The sequence below is a fragment of the Chiloscyllium plagiosum genome, chromosome 21 (genome assembly GCF_004010195.1).
Source record: "Chiloscyllium plagiosum isolate BGI_BamShark_2017 chromosome 21, ASM401019v2, whole genome shotgun sequence".
Lineage (NCBI taxonomy): Eukaryota > Metazoa > Chordata > Chondrichthyes > Orectolobiformes > Hemiscylliidae > Chiloscyllium > Chiloscyllium plagiosum.
In genome coordinates, this window is record NC_057730.1 from 26059852 (window position 1) to 26077006 (window position 17155).

General features: G+C 41.0%; 1 protein-coding gene across 1 annotated transcript in view; it reads right to left on the minus strand.

Moving 5' to 3' along the window:
• abat (4-aminobutyrate aminotransferase) overlaps nt 1–17155 on the minus strand; it is a 177373-nt gene that overhangs the window by 16130 nt on the left and 144088 nt on the right. The window contains exons 9-12 of the mRNA XM_043711576.1: nt 15690–15752; nt 13011–13074; nt 7458–7606; nt 205–342 (exon numbers count right to left, since the gene is read on the minus strand). Of these exons, the coding sequence (XP_043567511.1) occupies nt 205–342; nt 7458–7606; nt 13011–13074; nt 15690–15752 (414 nt within the window). The remainder of the gene's footprint in view (nt 1–204; nt 343–7457; nt 7607–13010; nt 13075–15689; nt 15753–17155) is intronic.

A 17155-nucleotide genomic window follows, 5' to 3' on the forward strand; every position in this document is an offset into this window, starting at 1 on the left:
AGTGTGCCCAAACCCTCCATCTTATACCAACGTCAGAAGAAGGCACGGCTGGCAGGATGATGGCACCTGTCATGAATTTTTGCTAGTTCTGCCATCTCTGCGGAGTGGTCATAATGCCTGACATGAATATCCAGAAAACAATTGACTCGATTTCTGTTTTTCAGGAATAGATTCAATAAATGGCAATTATTGGCATTTTTTTACCTTTTTGGCAATGTTACGAAGTTTCCGGAAAAAGTCATCTGTTGCATGGTTGTCTCCCCCCTCAGACTGGATTGGCTCAACGATAACTGCAGCCACGTTTCTACCCTTCTTTCTGAACTTTACTATTAAGTCTTCCACCTAGGAGTGAGTAAGAGTATGCATTTGTTTAAAAAAAAATTACTGTAGAGGATCTTTACATTCTTGATCCACTGACAAACTACAAATTTTGTAACTCAACTGCTGAAAGTACCTTCATTTCACTACATAGATACACTATATACTGCACGAGTATTGCAGATATAAACACTTCAGTTGTACACCATCATCTCCAGCATTTGCCCAAGTTACAGTGGTTACTGGGCACTCCATTATTCAGAGTTGATGATATATTTTCATTTCCAATGGTACTTCTATTCATTTACAAGATAACAATTGACGAATTATAACTGAAGCTTCAATCCATATTGACCTTGCCAACGAATGTGTCAACAGCAATTAAATCTGTTTTAGAGGGCTGTGATATATCTAGCATGGGTCAGTACAAGTAGAATCCATTCTTACGGATGGCCCCATCTTATGCACTTACCAGCATAATATCAGCTCATACCAGGCAGAATTGGTAAGTTAGCCCAAAATCTCAGGGCTTTTTTCAAAACATAATGTGCTAGTTCTTTCTTAAGTTGCTCAGTGTTCAATTTGCCAGGATCAAGCACCGCCAACCTAGCTAACCAAGGTAGGTCTCCACTCTGGTACTGTCTGCTTTCGTTTGTTTTGTCATCAACTTATTTAATATTGCAAATATCTTCCAAGCTCACATTCTAAACCAGCCACTGGCTATGCTGAATGTCTCCACCTACTGGCCAGGACAGAGCAACACTCATCAAGATTTACTACTTACACCTCATATTATTTGAAATAAACAGTGGAAATCTGTGAGAAGCAGATTTAGTCAATGAGGAAGAGTCAAATGCATAGAGTCCTAATGCAAAAAAAAAATCAAAAGTTCATACAATTAACATATTGTTTAGTAAAGCATGAAAAGTAGGTTGAAAGTGAAAAAATGTAATTAAAACCTGGCTAAAAATGCATATTAATCATGGACGTTTAGGGTAATTTTATAGATCATGGACGTTTAGGGTAATTTTATAGATATCCTGCAAAAATGAGGATGGAATCTTGTGCCTTCTCCTGGCCAGTTTCAAGTTAGGGGAACCCCCATCATTTTCCTATCTTTGCAGACAGTCTAGTGGGGCAGGACCGAGAATAAGTTTCCTGCCTTGTGTCCTTTGATCAGGAAACAAACAAAAACACAAACAGCTGGAGAAACCCAGCAACTTTGAAAGCATTTGTGGAGTGTTCAAAGTTTGTGAGAAGATTTGTAGCTCGGGTGCTCGTTGTTGTGGTTCTGTTCGCCGAGCTGGGATTTGTTTGCAGACGTTTCGTCCCCTGTAAACAGAGTTAATATTTTGAGTCTAGTGACCTTTCTCCAGTGGTCAGGGGCTCATGGTGTGGGAAACATGACAAACAGACCCCAGTGTGTTTGCTTGTGGGCTCCCAGGGGCGGTTCCTCATTCAATGGCACTTGTTATCTAATCAAGAGACTGGGGGACACTGAAAGTCGACATCCTACCCCTATCCCTGATCTCCTCCCTACCAGGACTAATCGACAGCTGGGTGGAGTATTGGCTGCACCCACTGGCTCTATACTGCAGCGGCTGGGTACAGAAAAGATGCTTGCCTCTGAACCATGCTGGACTGTTAATCCAGAGAATTAGATAACGTTCTGGGGAGCCACGTTCAAATGCTGCTATGACAGATTGTGGAATTTGAATCCAATAAAAATCAGGAGTTAAGAGTCTTATTGATGACCATGAATCCATTGTTGATTGTCAGGAAAACCCAACTGGTTCACTAATATCCTTTAGGGAAGGAAACTGCCATCCCTATTGAACTGGCCTACATGTGACTCCAGATCCACAGTAATATGGCTGACTCTTAACTGCCCTCCGGGCAATTAGGGATGGGCAATAAATGCTGGCCTCACCAGTGATTCCCACATGTATGAACAAAAATAAAATTGGCAGTGCTGCTAAATTAGCAAAACCAATTGACTCTAACTTTCTCTAGTACCCACTTTTGATCACACTGTTCAGTTCCAAACCCTCAGCCCATAACTTATATGCAACAAATATTTGATCTGTCTCCTGTGTCTGTTGTGCGTTCCCATTACTGACTGATAGGTGTAGCTCTATGCTGGACGCTATGAATATTTTAGTCGGGATTCTAATGTCTATTTGAGGAAACTAGTATTTGCTGCACACGCTCTGCTCAGTTTTCTGAGGCTTCCTTTGACTAACAAAAGGTTGCTGAAGTGAACACTGGAGGCCACAGATGAAAACTTTGTCCTGAAGTGAATTGTTGTGTGGGACCGGGAAGCCCTCCTCCTGGTCCCACAACAATATTGTAGGTTTCTGACAGCACAAGCCACCCATATACACCCATATACAACTTTCATTGTTCATGATCATGTGAACAAAATAAAATAAAATAAACAGTATCAGAAGTAGGCTATGTGGCCCATTGAGTCTGCTCAGAGATTTGTATAAATACATGGCTGGTCTGACTGTGGCCTTGATTTTACTTTCTTGCTTGCTCTTCAGAAACCATCACCGTCTTGTCGATCAAACCTCTATTTAATTCTGATTTGGAGATGCCGGTGTTGGACTGGGGTGTACAAAGTTAAAAATCACACAACACCAGGTTATAGTCCAACAGGTTTAATTGGAAGCACACTAGCTTTCGGAGCGACGCTCCTGATGAAGGATGCCTATCACCTGATGAAGGAGCGTCGCTCCGAAAGCTAGTGTGCTTCCAATTAAAACTGTTGGACTATAACCTGATGTTGTGTGATTTTTATCTATTTAATTCAGCCTTGAGTATTTACAATGACCCAGCTTTCACCACTTTCTGGGATACAAAATTCCAAAGATTAATGACTCTCTAAGAAAGCAAAATCAACCTCATCTCCATCTTTAACTGGAAACCCCTTACTTTGAAACTGTGCCTCTCAGATTCCCCCACAAGGGGGAACATTGTCTCAGCATCTAACTTATCAAAATTTCTTGGAGTTCTATAGGAGGCATGGTTCAAGTCCCACCTGCTTCAGAGGTGTGTAATAACATTACTGAACATGTTGATTAAAATATATCTTCAATAAGATGTTTCATTCTTCTACATTCAATAAGTAAAGATCCAACCTGCTCAGCCTTTCCTTTAAGGCAATCTCTTTATCCCAGGAATTGGCCTACTGCATCTTCACTGATCTGCCTCCAACTCAAGCATATCACTTTTTAACGAAGAAGTCCAAGACTGTGCACAGTTCTCTGGGTGTGGTCCAAACAACACCCTCTGCAGTTGTAACGAGAAATCCCAACTTTTACCTCCATGAGTTTTGAGAAGTATTGTAGGTCAGGTTGAGGTTCTGGATGTAGGTTTGCTCACTACAGACGTTTCATCACCATACTAGGTAACATCTTCAGTGGGCCTCTGGGCAAAGCTGCTGATAATTCCTGCTTTCTATTTATATATTTAGGTTTCTTTGGGTTGGTGATGTCATTTCCTGTGGTGATTTCCTGTGTACCTCCACCTAGGAACATCCTATGGACCAATTCATTAAAAAAGCTGAACAATTTTATTGAGATGCTGAGTTGCAACCTGCATTTAGACAGCTGATTGGCACTCTCAAATTGCCAATTTTTGCAGATGAGAACCAAGCCCAATAACAAGTGAGTTTCAGGGCTACAACTCCACACATCTAGTCTGGGCACAACAACCAAATTCTATTATTTCCTGGTGCTCAATACATTCTGCAGCCTCTAAATCTTGGCCTGAAAATTCTTATCTCTTCCCTTTATTAAAAAAAATCAATTTCTCTCTGATTGCAAAGAAACATCTTCACTTCTCTCTTCAACCTTATTGATCAACCAGCAAAGCGTGCAGTGAATCAATTGTTAATATATGTTTTGATTTCTTATACTGTATCAGTATTCCTTTGCTCAGCTGATGAACACTACCGTGAATTGAGTCCAACTGTGATAGTTGATTCTATTCCTGAGTTGGAATCTGATTGTTCAGTATAGAAACAGATGGTCAGTTGTTTACACTACCAGAATATCTAAGCATTGAATAAAGCTCAAAGGCACTTTTTAATTGAAATTACTCCTAATTTGATTATTCAAATTATTTTGTTCAGATTTTGAACGCTCATGATTTCAAATAAACGTGATGGACTATAACCTGGTGTTCTGTGACTTCACATTTTGTCCATCCCAGTCCAACACTGGCACCTCCAGTGACTATAAGCAGAAAGACTGGACAAAAAAATCCTGTTTTGGGCTGACAGGTGGCAAGTACAGTGACATGGAGACAGGCAATCAGCAATCAGCTACAAAACGTTTATAAATGGATTTTTTCAACTTTGGAGCAGCGAGAGGCAGGAGCCGGGAGGTGACATTGGTGCGAGGTGATTGTTGGGAAGGCCGGTAAGTATATTTAAACTTCTTACCTTCAGGCCAGCGAGGGAGGAGCGAGCAAAGGACTTCTGGAAGGGTAAGTAGAACAGTTTATATTTGCGTGGTTGCGTACTTTAGTGATGGAAAGGGATAGCTGTACTCCACCGAGCAAGAGTTACAGCTGGGGGAAGGGAAATTACAATGCAACTAGGAAAGATTTAGGAAGCGTAGAATGGGGAAGGAAACTGCAGGGGATAAGCACATTAAAAATGTGGAGCTTATTCAAGGAAAAGCTCTTGTGGGTCCAGATAAGTATGTACCTGTCAAGCAGGGAGGAAGATATAGAACGCCTGAGCCGTGATTTACCAAGGAAGTGGAATCCCTGGTCAAGAAGAAGAAGAAAGCTTATGTTAGGACAAAATGTGAAAACTCAGTTAGGGCGTTTGAGGGTTACAAGGAAGTCAGGAAAGTCCTAAAAAGAGAGCTCAGAAGGCCCAGGAGGAGACATGAGAAGTTGTTGGCGGATAGGATCAGGGTTAACCCTAAGGCTTTCCATAGGTATGTCAGGAATAAAAGAATGACGAGAGTTAAATTAGGGCCAATCAAGGATAATAGTGGGAAGTTGTGTGTGGAGTCAGAGGAGATAGGGGAAGCACTAAATAAATATTTTTCAACAGTGTTCACTATAGAAAATGAAAATGTTGGTGAGGAAGATACAGAGATACTTGTATCTAGACTAGAAGAGATTGAGGTTCACAAGGAAGAGGTATTAGAAATACTGCAGACTGTGAAAATAGACAAGTCCCCTGGGCCGGATGGGATCTATCCTAGGATCCTTGGGGAAGCAAGGGAAGAGATAGCCGAGCCTTTGGCATTGATCTTCAAATCATCATTGTCTACAGGAATAGTGCCTGAGGACTAGAGGATAGCAAATGTGGTTCCCTTGTTCAAAAAGAGTAGTAGAGACAACCCTGGTAATTATAGACCATTGAGTCTCACTTCAGTTGTTGGTAAAGTGTTGGAAAAGGTTATAAGAGATAGGATTTATAACCATCCAGAAAAGAATAATCTGATCAAGGACAGTCAGCACGGTTTTGTGAAGGGTAGGTCATGCCTAACAAATCTTATTGAGTTTTTTGACAAAGTGACCAAACAGGTAGATGGGAGTAAACCGGTTGATGTGGTGTATATGGATTTCAGCAAGGCGTTCGATAAGGTTCCCCACAGTAGGCTATTATACAAAATGCGGAGGAATGGGATTGTGGGAGACATAGCAGTTTGGATCAGTAATTGGCTTGCTGAAAGAAAACAGAGGGTTGTATTGATGGAACATGTTCATCTTGGTGTAAAAAGTTACTAGTGGCGTACCACAAGGGTCAGTGTTGGGTCCACTACTGTTCGTCATTTTTATAAATGACCTGGATGAGGGCTTAGAAGGGTGGGCTAGTAAATTTGCAGATGACATTAAGGTCGGTGGAGTTGTGGATAGTGAGGAAGGAAGTAGTAGGTTGCAGAGAGACATACAGAGGATGCAGAGCTGGGCTGAGAGGTGCCTAATGGAGTTTAATGTGGACAAATGTGAGGTGATACACTTTGGATGGAGTAATCGGAATGCAAAGTACCGGGCTAATGGTAAGATTCTTGGGAGTGCAGATGAGCAGAGAGATCTTGGTGTCCATGTACACAGATCCCTGAAAGTTGCCACTCAGATTGACAGGGTTGTTAAGAAGGCATACAGTGTTTTGGCCTTTATTAATAGAGGGATTGAGTTCCGGAACCAGGAGGTTATGCTGCAGCTGTACGGCCACACTTGGAGTATTGTGTACAGTTCTGGTCACTGCTTTATAAGATGTGGAAGCTTTGGAAAGGGTGCAGAGGAGATTTACTAGGATGTTGCCTGGTATGGAAGGAATGTCTTACGAGGAAAGGCTGAGGGCCTTGAGGCTGTTCTCGTTACAGAGAAGAAGGTTGAGAGGTGACTTAATAGAGACATACAAGATAATCAGAGGGTTAGATAGGGTGGACAGGGAGAGCCTTTTCCAAGTATGGGGACGGCAAACACGAGGGGACACAACTTTGAAGTGAGGGGAGATAGGTATAAGACAGATGTCAGAGGTAGTTTCTTTACTCAGAGAGTAGCAAGGGTATGGAATGCTTTGCCTGCAACAGTAGTAGATTCGCCATGTTTAAGTGCATTTAAGTCGTCATTGGACAGGCACATGGAGGTACATGGAATAGTGTAGGTGGGATGGGCTTCAGATTAGTATGACAGGGCAGCGCAACATCGAGGGCCAAAGGGTCTGTACTGTGCTGTAATGTTCTATGTTCTATGACACCCAATTCAGGACCACACAGAGGTGTAAATAAATAACATGTCGAATGTGAAATTTCAAACAGAATTCCTATGATTTCTCTCTCATTTCTAGACCTGAGAAAACTCTACTGGTGGATCCAGCAGAAATTTCTTTAATGTTATGAGTTAGGATGAAATTGAAGCTTTGACCAAATGTTTCACTTTTAATGGCCCAGAATTCATTCATCAATAACACAAATACTTCTTGTATTAATATAGACCAGGTCACAGACAATATAAATAAATATTAAATTAAGTAACTGTTTACATTAGAAAGAATTGTCGGTGCATAAAAGCTAAACTCTGCGTGACGAGAAGTAGCCAAGTAGAAGTTACATCCCAGTGCAGATTTTTGACAAATATCAAATAGAGTGAGCATCGTGACCCACCTCCTCCAAGCACCGAGCTTCCTCCTGGGCGTTCTCTCTCACAAACTCTTCCAGAGGATATTTCAGTATTGGAAATGGTGCTATGGGCCAATCAAATGCTGGAATGTCCAATTTGTGGACAGCCTTAGAATGGGTTGCTGTCAAACAACCTGCAGACACATGAACAAAAATCAGCTCCAAGATAGTCCACACCGACATTTTACTTCAGTAATCAAATAAATTAATTTAAATCCAATTACATGATTACAAAAATATTGCAAGTCAGAAGTATCCAATGCCAATATATAAATTGTATGCTTCTGTTCAACTTAAAAGAATATACAGATCTTGAATATCTGGCAATCCTTAAAGTCGTTACAGTACTTAGAGTGTCCGAAATTTAGTTGGGGGAAGAACACATTAACGTTTCCACAAAATCTCCATCTGATGAAGGAGCAGCACTCTGAAAGCTTGTGATTTCAAATAAACCTGGTAGACTATAATCTGGTGTGTGACTTTGGACTTGTCCACCCTAGTCCAACACTGGCACCTCCGCATCATGTGACAACAAACAGAAAAAGACCTAGACAAAATCCTGTTTTGGGCTGACAGGTGGCAGGTAAAAGATGAGCCACATATGTGCCAGGCAATGATCATTTCTAGCAAGAGAGAATTTCACCAAGTCCTCTTGACACTGCTATCACTTAATTTCTGGGATTACTATTGAATCAGAAACTGAATTGGACTAGGCATATAAATACTATGGTTATAAAAGCAGATAAGTGGCTAGAATCCTGCAGAAAGCAACTCACCTTCTGTCTCCCCAAAGCTTATCCACTATCTAAAAGGCTGATGAGCTATGGTGGAATACTCGCCACATTTTTGGATCCATGCTGTTTCCAACGACACTCAAGCAACTTGACAGCATCCAGCTCAAAGCAGCCTGCTTGATTGCCACATCAACAAACATTCAATTCCTCTACCACTCAGAAGTATACCAACTACAAGATGCACTGCAGAAATTTTCCAAAACTTCTTACAAAGCACCTTCCCAATCCATGAGCACTTTCACCTTAACGGACAAGAATAACATAAGATAGATGAGAACACTGCCACTTGCAAATTCCCCTCCAAGCCACTCACCATCCTGACTTAGAAATATATTGCTCTTCCTTCATTGTTGCTGGGTCAAAATCCTGGAATTCCCCCCTAACTGCATTGTCGGTCTACCTACAGCACATGATCGACAGTGGTTCAAGAAGTCAGCTCACCACCACCTTCTCAAGGGCAATAAGGATGGGCAATAAATCTCTTAATCCTAGCAAGAACTGATTATTTTGTCACACTAGATGACCATTCTGACAACTGAGAGGTGGACCGGTAGACCTCAATGACTACTGTTGAGACTACCGAATAACTAAAAGCAGATGTCAAACATTATGGCCTTCCTGACATTGTCAGGAGCAACAATGACCCTCAGTTCACAAGTGAAGAATTCAGTCATTTCCTGAAAGATTGGGAAATTCAACACCACACAGCATGGCTTAGGAAGGATAGATGCTAGGAAACTGTTTCTGTCAGGCAGGGCTACTAGGACTCGTGGGCATGGCCTTACAACTAGAGGGGGGTCAATTTAGAATGGAAATGAGGAGACATTTCTTCAGCCAGAGAGTAGTGGGCCTGTGGAATTCAGTGCCATGCTGCGCAGTGGAGGCCGGGATGTTAAATGTCTTCAAGGCAGAGATTGATAAATTCTTAATCTAGCAAAGAATTAAGGGATACGGGGATGAGCGGGTAAGTGGCATTGAAATACCCATCAGCCATGATTAAATGGTGGAGTGGACTTGACGGGCCAAATGGCCTTACTTCCACTCCTATTTCTTACGGTCTTATCATCTCCCCACTACCTCCACTCAACGGAAAGGTTGAGACATCAGTGAAAATTGTCAAAGGAAGCATAAAGATATTGAGCAGATGTATACAAGGCATCCTCAAATGGAGAAATACACAGATTGAAAGTATGGAAAGTAACCTAGTACACACACTAACATCATGCTGCACACAAGCAAAAAAAAATCTACTGAATCCAGATGTAGTAACAAGTACGAGTGATAGACTCAAGGATGCGATGGCAGCATGGCAAGTTACATTTTGACAAAATTGCTAAACCCATTGCCAATATTGAGTGTTGGAGAAATAATCAGGGTACAAATATTCAACAATCTCAACAAAAGCCAATTCTAATGTTAACTTGGCGCCTACACGGGGCAGCTGTCACCTCAATTATACGTTGTGGAAGTGAATGGCCAGAAAAACTGACAACTGCAATAGCAGGTGCAAAACAGCGAACTGCAGAAGCTGTTCCTCAGCTTGAAGCAGCTGATCAGTAAAAGGTGAATGCACCACCAATGCAGATAATACATCAAACATCAGACCAAGAGGTCTTCAAGAGCCCAACAATGGAAATAGAACAATGACAGTTATCACAGCAACAACAAATGACATGGAAATGAAACTCCCTGAAGAAGCAACTTCACCAGATGAAAAGCCAATGAAAGCAACATGTATGTGTACCATTAAGAGACCGACATGATTTAAGGACTGTGTGCCGAATGCAAATGCAGTGACTTATGGAATTAACAAATTGCTAAAACATGAGAACAATACTATGTATAATTGATAGCTTGCATAACTAAAGTATGTACGTGATAATGCATGCCAATATTTTTCTTTATTTGTAACAAATCAGGAATGTTTGGAATGAAATGCAATTATTTGTGCAATGCAATCCTAGTCTGAAGTCATGGGAAGTCTTACCACAAGGTACACACACTGGAAGCAGACATCTTAAGCTTTACTTCAATCAAGTCCTCACGTTGAACTCACTGCTGTGTTGAACACTTTAGACAAAACCAGTGTTTGCTTTTTAAAGGCCCAATATACCTTGCTTGAATTTGAATCTGTGCCCTAATTATAATTCTCAGGATCCCATCTATCTATTTCAAGAATTTCTAAATCTGCTGTGTCATCTTCAATCACTTGTGCACTTTTTGATCATCTTTTCCTCTTCTCCTATTAAAACTGTGCACTTTAATTGACAATATCTTTCTCCATTCTTCTCAACAAACAGTGTCACTTCACTCTTATTAGCATTAAAGTTCATTGGTGATATGTCCATCCATTCCACCAGCATATGAGTCCTCTTGAAGTTTATTGTTATCTACCTCACAATAGCTCTACATTTTGTGTCATTTTAGGAAGAAAGCTCACCCATTATCACTACATTGTAGTTGTTGCAGTTCTCTTCAATATCCCTGCATATTTGCCGTTATCTTTTTCCCACTAATTAGTGGCATATAGAATATACCCAGTGTAAAGGTATCTTAATTGTTTCCTAACTCTAACCAAACATATTCTGATACTGCCTTTTTAGGACATTCTCTCTCTCCAGCATTTTAATATTTTCCTTGATTAATACTTTCATCTTGCCTGGTTCCTTGGGTTCTCTATCTTTCCTGAATGTTCTGTGCTGGATTTTTAAGGAGAAGGGAAGACTGTGCAAATCTTTAGAAATGGTAGGTGGGACTCATATTTGGAAGTCTTGCCTTTAATTTCCTGTAAAAAAATCTGCAGGAAAAAGAGGCCAAGGCACGTTTACACAGGCATGAATTTGATGGTTGACTTGAAGTTGAGAGTTGAGATAGGGCCCATTTTGGTAGTCATACGGGTCTTAATTGCAATGTAGGAGTTACAAATGATGGAGCAGATCTAAATGCTCTTGAAGAGTGGATAAGGTCTGCACAATTGTTATGATTGGAAGCATCTGGAGCAGTGGAACTTGAACCTGCGCTTCCTAGATCAGAGGTGGGGTCAATACTACAAGGCCACAAAACTTCTAATATATTGTAATGCAGTATTTGGTACTTCCTAATTTAGACTCATCAACAGCTGCTGTAAGTTAATATTTTATAATCAACCTGTTCAGGGTTGTTAGTACGCACCGTTAGAGTTGGTGGGACTTGAATGCAGGGACATTGCCATTGCACGACAAGAGCCCTCCTACCTTTTGTAAGATGTGGAAGTCACTAGCAAGGTCAGCATTTATTGCACATTCCTATTCAGACTTGAAGAATCAACACATTGTCCTAAATCTGCGGTAGTATTTTCAAAGATATTTTCGAATCAACCTGTTCAAAGAAGTTACTACACACCACTGGAACAGGTGGGATTTAAACACAAGCATCCTAGTTCAGAGGTAGCAACACTACCACTTTGCCACAAGAGACCAGTTATAAAGTATTTCCACTGTTCTCCTAATAGATATCTGCCTCCACTAAGTTACATTAGAAGGTAAAAGGTAACGTTGCCATACTCCTACCAGACCACAGGGCTGCTCTCTCATTAGAGAGACACAATTGGTGGTGGTTTAACCTGAGGGTCATCCCACCTCAGACAAGGGGAAAGGTTGAGGAGGAGAGTCCTTCATGGTAATCTTAGCCAGTGTAAGAATTGACCCCACTCTGTTGGCATTACTCTACATCACAAACCAGCTGTCCAGCCAACTGAGCTAACCAACCCTAAATTCAAGGAAGCTAGTTGGTAAAAGATAGTACTGGAGCTAATCTTTACACAATTCAACATTAATTTGTAGTGTAAAGCATTACAAGCATCCACTTTCAAACGCAACTTTCAAGTTTCAGTGCTTGTCTCTTTATATCTGCTTAAAATATTTTCAAATCAGCTTGCTCAGAAATGTGATTATACACTTCTGGATTGTACTTCTGGTACACATAACCACTGTACCACTGATGGCCTGGAAGCATTTTAAATGTTTTTTTCATTTTCATATCCAAAAGTGCTCTTACATACAACTGAACATTTTTTTGTTCCCATTACCAAACCATCCATGGTATTTTTTTCATCTATTAACCACGATCAGTAAATAACCATGTTTCCAATTGAATAATTTACATGCAAAGCCCATTAAGGGGCAAATCATCAGGATTGTGCACAGTTTTGCTCTCCCTACCTCAGGGAGGATATATCTGCCATAGAGAGAGTGCAGTGGAGGTTCACTCAGCTGACACCAAAGCTGGCAGGACTGTCCCATGAAGCGAGATTGGTTCATATAGGCTTGTATTAACTAGAATTTAGAAGAATGTGAGGGAAGTAGTTTGAAGCATGCAAAATTGTAACAGGGCTAGACAGACTAGTGAAAGGGAGGATGTTTCCTCTAATAGGGGAGTCTAGAACCAGGAATCACAGTCTCAGGATACTGAGTATGCCATTTAGGGCTGAGATGATGAAATATTTCTTCACTCAAAAGGTGATCAGCCTGTGGAATTTGCTACCACAGAAGGCTGTGGAGACCGGTGACCAATTACATTTAAGAAATAGATTGATACATTTTTGGAAATGAAAGGCATCAGTTGATATGGAGAGAAAGCAGGAGTATGACGTTGAGATATGGAGTCAGCCAGGATGATATTGAATGGCAAAGTAGGTTCCAAAGACAAATGGCCTATTCCTGACCATAGTTTCTTTGTAATTTTAATTTAACAGCATTTTCCTTACCAAATGTTCTTCCATGAAAACCGCCCATGAAGGATAGAATAGTTATGTCAGGGCTACCAGGTGCCTGAAGAAAGAAGCAGCAAGATTAGATATGTATCACCACTAGGTGACACTGTTTCACATGACACCTGAATGGTCTGGTTTTTGGCTCCTTACATCCTTTTCAATGTATTCATTGCAAATCCAATAACATATGAGTTTATCAATCTATCTACTTTGACAATTACATACAGAAAAGAAACCGGGGATATTTCCACTTTGAAGGACTGAGGAAAAGGGATTTCAACTGATGCCAGAGAAAGAGGAAATGTCAATCACAACCCCTTTTCCCTCCCTTGTGGTCCAGTGATTGTCTCCATTTTCAATTGCCAGCCTAACAGATTCATTGGTAGTACTATGCAACCAGGCTGAAAGTTTGTGAATTATTTTTCCTCCCAGACTTTCACTGGGTTCTACACATCTCACAATTCCTAACGGAACTAGGTTTAGAATGCAACCTGTTCACAGAGGTGCACCAGAAAGCTGGTAACACTGAGTTGTCAGTAATATTCCCCCTTCAGAGGGAGTGAAAACATTGATCACTCTTCCTTCAGGAGAATGCCAGTCCTTTGATCTGCACAGGTGTCTGAAGAGGAAGAATGATCTACTCCCCTTTCTAGGCTGCAGGCAAACCCGACAGGTTTACTGCTCAGTCTTGCTGGAGGGAGAGTGTCCTGCCTGTCGAATACCAGTGGTGGTAGAATAAGGCCCTCAATGGTTTCAGGGGCTGAACTAACCCTCATCCTTCCTGCCTGAAGTTTGACTTGGGGCCAGTTGGAAAGGTGGTGGTTTCTCTACTCCACACCCTCTCCCCCACCCACCATAAAACCACAAGCCCCACCTGGAAACTCAGCTTTGAGGGTTGGTGGGGCAAGAGTTCACTCTACATTTTGCCCATTGTACTATTCTACAGTATGAGACAAGTAGCCCATTTGTTAGTTTCTATATTCCAAAAGGAGACAGCTATATCTTCAATTAGCATAAGTCTAATGACCGGGTCATTATCAATTTATTTTTAACGAATGTACCGTGAATTAATGGACACTACTACAACAGTAGAGTTAGAGGCACAGACCATTCAGAGTAGGGGTGGTGTAGTTTAGGACAAGAGAAGATTCTCATGCCAAAAGAGAAAATGCTGGAAAATCTCAGCAGGTCTGGCAGCATCTGTAAGGAGAGAAAAGAGCTGACATTTCAAGTCTAACCGACCCTTTGTCAAAGTTAAAAAAAGGGGAGAAATAGGGAGGTATTTATACGAGGCTGAGAGAAGGTGAGTCATGGCTCCAGAAGCAAAGGTAGCAATAAAGAGGTGATAATGACAGTGCGTAGAGAGATTATAGGGAGAGTAGGAGCTGTGAATGACCAAGGCTTAAGCCAGTGCAATGTGACAAAATATGTGGGGCATGGGGGGATGGGTGAAGCAGAGGCAAAAATGGGAAATGGGGAGAAGGGTAGCAAAGGGGGAAGAGGAGAGGAAAAAGGTGATGAGAGAGTGGGGAGCGAGAGAAAGAGAGATAATCAAGAAATAAAAGGAACAGAACGGTGAAAAAAAAATTTTAAAAAAGTAAATGAAATAAAATTACCGAGCAGAATGAAAACAGAGGGGTCGAGATGGGATAATCATCTGAAGTTGTTGAAGTCAATGTTGAGACCGGCAGGCTGTAACGTGCCTAGTCGGAAGATGAGATGCTGTTCCTCCAGTTTGCGTTGAGCCTCACTGGAACATTGCAGCAGGCCAAGGAAGGTTCTCGTGGTTTGGAAGGATTCAGGCTTTGGAAGGATTTAAACATCAGGATGAAAATTTTAGTTTTGAAGTCTTGGAATGTTAGGGGCTGACATAGGTCAGCAATCACTTGGGATGGTGGATTTGAGGGATTTGTTGTGGGATAAAATATTGATAAGTGCTGAGATTGGGAGGGCACCAGCAGTTCAAAGGAATAGTCAAAATACAAAATATCCAGCAGAATCATCACAGTGTAAATTAGGATAAATAGACAAGATCTTTTCCCTGAGGTGGGGGAAGTCCAGAACTAGAGTGCATAAGTTTAGGGTGAGAGGGGAAAGATATAAAACGGACCTAAGGGGGAACTTTTTCATACAGAGAATGGTGCGTTTATGGAATGAGCTACCAGAGGAAGTGGTGGAGGCTGGTACAATTACAGCATTTAAAAGACATCTGGATGGGTATATGAATAGGAATGTTTTAGAGGGATATGGGCCAAGTGCTGGCAAATGGGACTAGATTAGTTTAGGATATCCAGTCAGCATGGACGAGTTGGACTGAAGGGTCTGTTTCCCTGCTGTACATCTCTATGACGCTATGACTCTGAGGAAAAATTTATAGGCCTACATTTGTTAACATGCACAATCAATGAAAGTCTTGAATATGTGCCATTTCTCACGATTGTTCAGATGTATTGAACAAAAAAAGACCAAAAACACTGGAAAATACACACCAGGAAAGCAACAAATAATGGTTTAATAAGACAGTTTACAGCTGGAATGAAACACCTATTTACTTAGTTTTTCTAGTGGAGAGTATAACAAAAACAAAATGAAAAAAAAAATCAGCTACCAGCTTTAAGGAGTTGGCATGAAAGGAACATTAAAGTTGAATATCCTCAGACCTTAAGCACTTACCTTGTTGACCATACAAGAATCCAGCTCTTCCTTTGTGTGTATAGCGTTCCCTCTTTCTTTGTTCTACAGAGCAAAAGGAAAATGATACCTAATGACTCAATTATCTTCTGCATTGGAGGGTCTGTCAGAGCAGACTATTAACAGCATATTCCAGATGTTACATTTGTTGAGAACTGCCTAAAGAGGTAACAGTGATGGAGCTGCTATACAAAAGCTTTGTCTTTTGCTGTGTCAACTGCCACTTTTGATTTTAAATGGGTTGAAAGGTCAGTACAAGCCAATGATGTAAGTTCTTAAATGCTACCTCCATAAACCTTTCTCACTCACTAAGAAAGTTTCACCAACCACAGATCAAATCTTTTTCAAGATTGTAACTTGTAGTGTGATAAGGTAGATGTGGTTTACTTGGACACTCAGAATGGTTTGGATAAAGTCCCAGATAAGAGATTAGCATATAAAATTAAAGTGCATGGGCTAGCTTATTGACATAGATAGAAAACTGGTTGGTATACAGCAAACTCTGAGAGGTAGCCAGTGACGAGTGGGTACCGCTGTGCTTGGACTCTAGTTATTCACAATATATATATTAATCATTTAGATGAGGGAACTAAATGCAATATCTACAAAATATTGCAGATGGGTGGAAGGGTTAGCTGGGAGGAGGATGCAGAGATGTTCTAATGTGATTTGGCGAAGTTGAGTGAATGGGCAAATGCATGGCAGATGTAGTATAATGTGGATAAATGTGGGACTATTCATTTTGGGAGCAAAAAACAGGAATGCAGATTATTAACTGAATGGCAATAGATTGGGAAAGTGGGAGGTTCAATGAAACCTGGGTGTGCTTATACACCAGTCGCTGAAAGTAAACATGTAGATGCAGCAGGTGGTGAAAAAAGCAAATTGTATATTGGCCTTATTAGTTAAAGATTTGAGTCCAGGAACAGGAATGTCTTGCTGCAAATGTACAGAATGTTGGTGCAACCACACTTGAAGTATTATGTGCAGTTCTGGTCTCCTTATCTAAGAAAAGATGCTCTGGCTATGAATGAAATGCATTGAAGGTTTACTGAATCCTCAGATGGCAGGGCTGCCATATGAAGAAAGACTGGATCAGTTAGGACAATATTCACTGGACTTGAGAAGAATGATGGGAGAATCTCAAACACCTTTCAAATTTTAACAGAACTGGAGGGGGTGGATGTTCCCAATGACTAGAGATTACAGAGCCAGAAGTCACAGTCTGATAAGCCATTTAGAACTGAGAATACAGAAACTTCTTCACCCAGAGAGAGGTGATGCTGTGGTACTTTCTGCCGGAAAATGGTTGAAGCCAAAACATTAAATGTTTTCAAGAAGGAAATAGATATTGGTTTTATGGTTAAAGGGGTGTAAAACTATGGGATGACTAGCCTTGATCACACTAATGGTGGAGCAGGCTCAATGGGCCAAATGACCTACTCCTG